Here is a 9,196-nt window from a genome sequence, read left to right on the forward strand (position 1 = left end):
GCCTCCCTTCTGTGTCTATTTTTATGAACAATAATGGCTTGTGATTTTTTCTTATAGTGTCCTTGTTAGGTTTCTATAACAAGATTAAACTGGCCTCATAAAATGAATTGGAAAGTATTCCTTCATTTTCTGTTCTCTGAAGGAGTGTTAAGATTAGTGGGTTTTTTTGTTTGTTTTTTGTTTTTTGTTTTTTAATGTTAGGAAAGTTTTACCAGTGAAGCCATTTGAGCCTGGAGCTTTTTGTAGGAAAAGTTTTTAATTTCATTAATAAATACAGGACTATGTAGGTTTTCTTTTTTCTTCTTCTTCTTCTTCTTTTTTTTTTAAAACCAAATGGTTTAAAAAAACCCAAATGGGTCAACATCTGGCGAGTTTTGTTTTCTAAGGAATTTTTTCTTGTAGAGACAAACATCAAGACCTGTTAGCCTGAATACTACCCATTCAGTACCAGAAGATGAAGACCTGGTCATTGCTTTACCCAAAACACTAGTAGAATTCATCATTCCAGTTTTTTAGTGGCTTTGTGTTTGGCCAGATGTTTTATAAAGCATGTTTATATAGAGTGCTTTAATCTTATAATTTATTAATATGAGGATTCATGAAATTTTCTCTGACTTTCTCATTTTTAATTGAGAACCACCTTAGGTTCTCATTTTAGAAAATGAGGAGGGAGGGTGTGGAGGCTCACGCCTGTAAACTCAACACTTTCGGAGGCTGAGGTGGGAGGATTGCTTGAGGCAGGCTCAGTTCAAGACCAGCCCTAGCAACATAGTGAGGCCCTGTCTTTGCAAAAATCAAATTAAAAAAAAAAGTAGTTGGGCACTGTGGCATGTACCTGCTATCATCACCCACTGCACTCTAGCCTGGGTGACAGAGCGACACTCTGTCTCAAAAAAAAATAAGTAAATGAATAAATAAATAAAGTGAGGAATTTATGTATCTGTATCATTTTCTCCTTTTTATTGTGATTCCCTCTTTTTTCTTCTGTCATGTTTCTCATGTCTGTTTTTATTTTTTGGCAAATAAATGAATACTGAAATGAGGGCCTATGATAAAGGGCCTCATGATACATAGTTTTTTAAAATGTCTTGAGATTTGACTTGCCTTTCCTTCTTATAGCTTCCTAAGGAAGCCAGTCTGATACTGAAGTTTCAACTTATAGCATGCAAGAGGCCAGCTGAATTCACAATAAATGATGAAAAACATTTTATTACTATGTTCTACTGGAATATTTAATTTCCTCTCTGGCCATTAACATTGTTTACTTTCTCCCTTATCTCCTTTAGTGCTCGATTTACAGTGATGTTCCTTTTGGTTTCAGTAAAATCAGAAAAGCAATGTGATGTGGTGGAAGGGGCACAAGATTTGAAATTCAGACCAGTTTGGGCTAGCAGATTGGTCCCCATTTACCTCATTGTGTGGCTTTAGGTAGGTCATTGACCTCTCTGAGCCTCAGTCTCCATATCTGTGAAGTGGAGATGATAAAATACCCCTTTGCTGTTTCACTGCCATAATGTGAGGAGGAAATGAGACCATAGACGTGAAAGCCCTTTGCTGTCCTCCGAAGTGGTTGCTACACCGTGATGGTGATTATTATCAAACGGGTTGCTCTTTTAAATTTGTAAAGAAAGGACCACAGCTCTTCCTTAACCACCGCAGCTATCTGAAGCCTCTGCTGACTCACAGCGGGCCTCCGCTGACAACAACACTCCCTGCCTGCTGTGGACCCATCGCCAGGTGCCTCACCAGCCCCCAGGCTTACGAAGTAAGTTGGTTTTATCCAAAACTAAATTCTTCAGTAAGTTAAATTTATCTGCTCTGTGGGTGAGTCACTGGTTTTATTTTATTTTGGTTTGGTTTTCTGCCTTTGAGGCATAAATTCCATGAGGGAATTTAAGCATATTTTGCTCAACCAGAAAATACACTGAAACCTATAAATATAATTCACAGCCTTTGAAAGAGCATTTGAAAACAGATATAGAATCGTGCCTCGTCTTACTGTGGGTGATTTTAGTAAATAGTTCTATTTCCATGCTGGCTTTCATTTCTTTGCAGTATGTGTCCTGAGCTCAGTACTAAATGTGTATGCTTTCATCTACAAATGAGGGTTGTCTCAGTTACATTGAGAGGATTTTAAAACAATTTTGACATCCCTAAAGTGCAACAGATGGTCCATTATTTCACACCTCCCAACCTTTGTATGTTTGGGAAAGCTTATCTGCCTCTGTTCCACATTGTTGGGACGCATGAACATATCTAGATAGAATCTGGATTCCGTATTTTTTTTCCTTAGCTACCAAAATGTGATTGGTAATTTGATAAATATTGCTACTAAGAAAAAAAAATAACAGAAATGCTAGCCAGCCTTTGTTTTTAAATGTGAGCATTTTTATTTTTCAAGTTCTTTTTTAAAAACCTTCCATTCTGGCCAGGCATGGTGGCTTATGCCTGTAATCCCAGCACTTTGGGAGGCCGAGGTGGCGGATCACCTGAGGTCAGGAGTTCAAGACCAGACTGGTCAACGTGGCGAAACCCCTTCTCTACCAAAATTATAAAAATTAGCTGGGCACAGTGGCACGTGCCTGTAATCCCACCTACTTGGGAGGCTGAGGCAGGACAATTGCTTGAATTGGGGAGGTGGAGGTTGTGGTGAGCAGAGATCATGCCACTGCACTCCAGCCTAGGCGACAGAGTGAGACTCTATCCAAAAAAAAAAAAAAGAAGAAGAAGAAGAAGAAGAAAAAGCCTTCCATTCTAAACCAACCTTTCAGAAATAATCTATGACATCATATAGGCTCCCTTGTTAACAAAGCCACCAGTTTTGACTACTCAGATGCAACACTCAGAACCTTGAGAGGGGAAGCTGTATAAGAAATGGACAGGAAAGAGTAGGCAGAGTAGGGGTGGCATCTGGGCCAGGGAGGAGCATCTTATGGCTTTGTGTTATGTCGAGTCAATGCATGTTTCTGATAGACTGTGCCTGTGAGATGGGGAGCACACCCCATGTTGCCCCTCCTCTCCCTTCCACATTGCCCAGGCTCCCCTCTCAAACATTGTCTCCATTTCCACTATGCCCTGTTAACCCACATGACTGTGCAGAGAAGTCAGCCAGCTCTATTGGTTCAGGCAGTGAAGCTTGGCTCTTGGATTCCAGAGACCCACTCGCCGTCACCAAAAGCCAGAAGAGGTCCACAACAACCCTGTGTCCTTGGAATGTAGCAAAACACAACAGGCTCCCTTAGAGCAGCTGTAACAAAGTACCACAAACCGAATGGCTTAAACAATAGAAACTTATCATCTCTTAGTTCTGGAGGCTGAAATCCAAGGTCAAGTTGTTGGCAGGGTCAGTTCCTTCTAGGCTGTGAGGTAGAATCTGCTGCAGGCCTCTCTTCCAACTCCTGGTGGCTTCCTGGCGATCTTTGACCTTCCTTGACTTATAGATGCATCACTGTGTATCTCTACTTTCATCTTCACATGGGATTCTACCTGTGTGCGTGCCTACCTCTGTGTCCAAATTTCTCCTATTCATAAGGACAGCAGTCATACTGAATCAGGGCCTACCTTATTTCCAAACAAGACCCTGTTTCCAAACAAGGTCACATTCACAGGTGCTGGGGGTTAGGACTTCAACATCTTTTGGTGGGGAGGGCGGGGGAGGATACAGTTTAACCCATAACAACCATCACACTTAATTTTTTTTTAGACAGTCTTGCTCTGTCACCCAGGCTTGAGTGCAATAGCACGATCTTGGCTCACTGCAACCTCCACCTCTTGGGTTCAAGTGATTCTTATGCCTTAGCCTCCCAAGTAGCTGGGATTACAGGTGTGCACCACCACACCCAGCTCATTTTTCTGTATTTTTTAGTAGAGACGGGTTTCGCCATGTCACCCAGGCTGGTCTTGGACTCCTGGCCTCAAGTGATCCACTCACCTTGACCTCCCAAAGTGCTAGGATTACAGTCATGAGCCATTGCACCTGGCCCAGATGTAATTTATATTATTTTTGTTAACTGCTTTTTTTAGTTATAAAACTAGCAAGCTCATGACCAAATATCCATGGAGTATGGAATGTACAAAGTGAAAAATCAAAGTTGCCTTCCTCCTACCTGCAGTCCTTGAGGCAGTCTTTATTATAGGCTCACTGTGGATACTTCCTGATGTATTTTCTTGCAAATGAATATGTGTATATATGGCTTTGTTATTATTTTACACAAATGGGATTATAATAGGCATATTGTCCCATTACTTGCTTTTTTTTCAATTACTGATACATCATGGATACCTTTACATGTGAGTACAGTAAATGTCTTACCTTCTCTTTTCATGGCTACGAATTTCCATTTCATAGCTATAGCAAAATTCATATATTCATTCAGTCTCTTATGGATAGACATTTCAGTCATTTCCTTTTTTGCTATTATAAACAATACTTATAGTGAATATCCTTTTACATATAAACTTACCCAACTATGTAAAAGTATATAGAATAGATTTTAAAGGTAAAATCACTGGGTCAAAAGGCATGTGCATTTTACAGTTTGATAGATATTGCCCCAAACCTCAAACTTAATAAAGATATTAGAAGGTGCTGAAGAGCCCCTGAGGACCTGTGAAGGAGCCACAGAGCTAGTGAGTATTGCTGAATTAAGTGATAGATACTGGTTAGATAGACTTACTGTCCTAACTAGATTAGACAGGAAGGGATTTAGGCTGGTTGGTGGCTATGAGTTTGTTTGTTTGTTTTTGAGATGGGTTCTGGCTGTGTTGCCCAGGTTAGCCTCAAACTTCTGGGCTCAAGCAGTCCTCCCTCCTTAGCCTCCCCAGTAGCTAGGACAATAGGCATGTGCCACCCGTACCCAGCCGTTTGTTTTTCAGTTCACACTTGTTTTGGCCTTTGAGTATTTAGGGAAATTTCTAGCAACAGCAGATTAAATTCCTTTTTAGATTTTGTCTAATAGTCTTCTCAGTCTATTTGACGGTCTTAGACAAATTCAAAATTTTCAAACAGACATGGGATTTAGGAATCTGGAGAATATACTTCCCTCAAGGAGCATTAATGACAGACTGTTTCATGCTAGATCAATGTGCATATTTAGAATGATCCTTTCTCTTTAAAGTCATTTAGAAAAAATGACGTCTTCTGTTTTTTAAAAGTAATATGTACTCATTATAATAAAATTTCAGATAATACAGAAACATAAAGAAGAAAAGACTTTTCTATGCACTCTTACTTACATTTTTTATTTGCCAAAATGGGACTATGTATTCCTGATACTTTTCCCTTTTGTAGAACCTTATTTAAGTATACTATTTTGGCTGTAATATTTCCATGAGAACCCAAGCTGCTGTGGAGCTGCGGTGAGGGCTTGATAAATTTCTCTGTGCCCCAAACTGTATTAGGTGGTTGGACTACGTAGCATTTACCCTGTGTCTTCACCACATGTGTATCGGTCTGCTCCCCTCACACACTAGACTGTAATCCTCTTGAGGGCTCAATACACACACAGTTATAGCTCAAGGGTAAGTGCCACTACAGGGAGAGGGCCAAGTACAGGATGCCATGAAAGCACACAGGAAGGACACCTAACCTAGTCCTAGAAGCTCAAGGAAGACTTCAGCGCTAAAGTGATAAAAGGGTGTTAGTCATGTGAAGGGAAAGAGGGGTCATGTAGAAGGACCTGGAGGTAAGAGAAACCACGAGGAGTCTGGGCAGCTGTCAGCACTTCAGTCTGGTTGGCAGACAATGGGGCTGTTGGTGTGGGAGGGGCAGATTGTGGCAGGAGAGGAACTAAAGAGGCCAAGTCACGCTGTATTTTAAGCTAAGGTGTGGACTTTATACTTTATCCTGAGGGCAGTGGGCTACCACTTAAGGTTTTAAATGGGGAATCCTCTAAAATACTCCTGTTGGAAATGTCTCTGGAACTCCTCAACAATTCTTAAATCTTACTTTGTTTGCATTTAGAACCAGGAACAGTTGAAAGATGATGATTCTGATCTTATTCTCAATGATGGCGATATCAGTTTGACATATGGAGATTCTACTGTGAACACTGAATCGGCCACATCCAGCGCTCCAAGGAGATTTATGGGAAACAGTTCTGAAGATGCCTTGGATCGGGAGCTTGCATTTGGGGACCATGAACTGGTCATTCGAGGAACACGCCTGGTTCTTCCAATGGATGATTCTGAACCCCCGCTAAATTTGTTAGATAATACGAGACACGGTCCAGCCTAAGCTTACTAATAGTCACTTAGTGATTTGTAAAATTTGCACATGTGATTGTGAAGAATTTTGTACTACCTAAAAGTCCCAGTGCATGTCTCTGAATGTGTAAGCTATATAAATGCTATTTATATGGCATAGAAAGAATATAAATATCCTGTACACGGCAGATTGTGAACAAACTATATTCCTTTAAGTTTTCCTGGTTGCACTCTGTAGACTGGATCTGTTTTAGAAAGTTACTTTCACAGTGATGTTACGTGTTCTGTTAGTTTTATGTCTCAGTTAAAGTATAAAAAGTGACGGATTTTCTCTTTCTTAAACTTACCTGACACTTAACTAGAGTACCAAGTTCTCGTGATGTGAATTAATTTTTTTGTGTGTTAGGGGAGGGAGAGTGAGGACGGCATGTTAGTTCCTTGGGAACCCAGGGAGGAGAGGTTCCTTTATTGGGAAACTTGTTGATAGCTGCTGCCTTTGTCCTGACCGTTTTCTTTCCCTTTTCTCTGGTGGCCTGTTGTGGTGCAAGGAGCTGATGGCATTTGATCTTGCCCCATTCAGGTTGGGGAGTGAAGTGTGGGGACCCTTTTCCCCTGCTTGCTGTGAAAGCACAGATTCATCAACTAGAGTACACTGTTGTTCAGAAAAGAAGGCTGCAAATGACTTCTGAGACCTTGTGTCTTTTCTTCCAGACCAAGACCATAGAAGGAGTCGCATCTAGCCGGCTTAGCCAAAGTACAGGTGTATATATGGTTCAGGGCACTTGATTTAGATTTGGAGGGGCTGGGGTGGGCAGAGGGCAAGAGGCAAGTAAAGAGAATGATGGTTTCAGAGATTGCTCTTCCCAAATGTGTAAATATTCTATACCAGATAAGTTTAAATAAGAAATTTAATTGCTGCTTAATTTTTGATTATGTACTTTATCTGTATAGCAAGCTTTGTCGTCAGAAGTTTTTATATCAATTTAAATTGCTGCTCTTTAGCAGCCAAACAGGAGCAAAATGTAAAATTTTTGAACTTACTGTGTCTAATCATCATTTGTTAGTCTGTAGTTAATGTCAACAGATAATTTATGAACCCACGATCGTTCCACACTACACCAAAGTCAGTCATAAGAGAAATCGAATATTCTGGGCATTGACTGCAGCAAGGTGACTGCTTTGTGTGCAGGAGGTGTAGTAGTCTTCATTTTCATGGTACTTTTTAATATTAATTATCTAAGCTGCCATGCATTTTTTTTTACAGTTTTCAAGGAAGAGCACAGAACAATTTCTCATTTCATATTTGGAGTATGAAAGTAGATTCTATTTTGTAATGCTGATAATACCTAAAGGTGCATGGAATGCTTGGAAGAATACTTTTTGATGTTGATTTTGACCTGTTCATGATTCAGAAGAAAAACAAACTGTTTTGGATTTTTTTCCCTCAGGTCTGAGTAGCATTGCCTTAAATCTTACCCAGTTAGAGCATTGGTTTATTTACATGATGTTCAGATTTTCCAGTGAAAAATACCCTTCCGAACAAAACATGTACTTACTCTCCAAAAGGTATCTGTGCTATTACAAACACTCCTTGAGATTTTAAGGGAATTCTAATATACCCTTTCGTGGCAGCTTTGACTGTTGGCATAGCCATTTGTTATGTAGTGGTAGCGACTTTCCTGCTATGCAGGAATCCCTCCCATGAAGTGTATGTTTTACATGATGTGTGCCTCTTCACGCAGTAAATAGTTTCTTGTTAATGTATGTTTGAGGGGTTTGAACGTCAGTGTCATTTACCCACAAAGTTATTCAAGTTGTAAAAGGTTATACAATAATTTAACAACTACCTTTTTTTATTCTGTCGGGTTACTGACCTCGCTTTATGTAAATACTTCGCATGACAAATTCAGTAACTCTTCTATTTCAGCATGCATAAGACTTTTCACTAGGGAAACTGATAAAGCTTGAGTCAAATAAATCTGCCTTCATACTTTATCAAGGGGAACCAAGCCTGCTGTGTTTAACATCAGCATCTGGAAGATTTTCCTCTCCTCTAATCTGTGTACACATCTCCAAGAAAGGAAGAAAAAACAAACTCTGCTCAGACGCCTATGAAACACCTGAATGAACTTTGATGAAGTCCAGTCTGAGTTACCATCATGCACAAGTAGAACTGCTCTTGGACTTGTTTTCCTGTTGTTTGTGGAACCTACGCGTTTGAATGACTTGAATGTTGCATCTTTTAAAGTTATTTTTTAAGATTTCTTGGCATTTATCCTAGTTGTCCGTGTTTGGCAATGTGCTGTTAAAGTAATAGACTTTTAATCTTTATGTATTTTTTGTTTTCTCTGGAGTACTTGGACAGATGTTATAGTGGTTTCTTTTAGGAAAATCTGTCATTAAAAAAGTTATAGCCTTGCAAATAACCACTCACAGTATTTGAGTCACAGTTTATTCTAGTGAGACGTAAAGAGTGCTGACTTCATTTATTTTTCTACCTATATACCTACTGGAAAAGGGGAAGACTAATGTTTTCAAATAAACAAACAGAAACCTAACAGAACTTAACTTATGGGGTGGCAGATTTTTGGTGCTTACGTGTAAGGGTGGATTTATTTGCTTATGGTCACAATTGGACTCTTTAGGAAATGTGACTCAAAGCAGTCAAATTCCGTTACATTGATTTGTAGCCTGTTAGCTTAGTAATGGATAATGTTATGAAAATGCTGGTATGAGGAGAGAGAATTCTATATCCAGTTAAGTAGGAAGGCAGTTCCAAGTATATCCAGTTAGGTAGGAAGGCAGTTCCAAGTTTGGCTGAAAGCATGATCACACAAATACAAATAGTCCTCCTTCCAAGTTAAAGACACGTCTCTGTGCATGAGAAGTTTTATAGTCTAGAGTGTGCTGACTGCAAGTTTGTCTAGTCCAGCAATGGCACCAACCATGCTGTCTGTTGTGTTTTGTTGTCATCCCCTCCAGCTTCCTTGTT

The 9,196-nt window shown here is 39.8% G+C and overlaps 1 protein-coding gene across 4 annotated transcripts in view; it reads left to right on the forward strand.

Moving 5' to 3' along the window:
- The window catches only part of SLC9A6 (solute carrier family 9, subfamily A (NHE6, cation proton antiporter 6), member 6), a 71,172-nt gene extending 62,400 nt beyond the window's left edge, over window positions 1–8,772 (forward strand). For 2 of the 4 annotated variants that reach the window (XM_011948764.1, XM_011948765.1), the window contains exons 15-16: window positions 1,660–1,765; window positions 5,963–8,772. In XM_011948764.1, the coding sequence (XP_011804154.1) occupies window positions 1,660–1,765; window positions 5,963–6,235 (379 nt within the window). In that variant the 3' untranslated portion in view covers window positions 6,236–8,772. The remainder of the gene's footprint in view (window positions 1–1,659; window positions 1,766–5,962) is intronic. The other 2 variants (XM_011948763.1, XM_011948766.1) reach the window with 1 other exon arrangement.
- Window positions 8,773–9,196: the final 424 nt, after the last annotated feature.

Source organism: Colobus angolensis, unplaced genomic scaffold (genome assembly GCF_000951035.1).
Source record: "Colobus angolensis palliatus isolate OR3802 unplaced genomic scaffold, Cang.pa_1.0 Scaffold283, whole genome shotgun sequence".
NCBI classification, from domain to species: Eukaryota; Metazoa; Chordata; class Mammalia; order Primates; family Cercopithecidae; genus Colobus; species Colobus angolensis.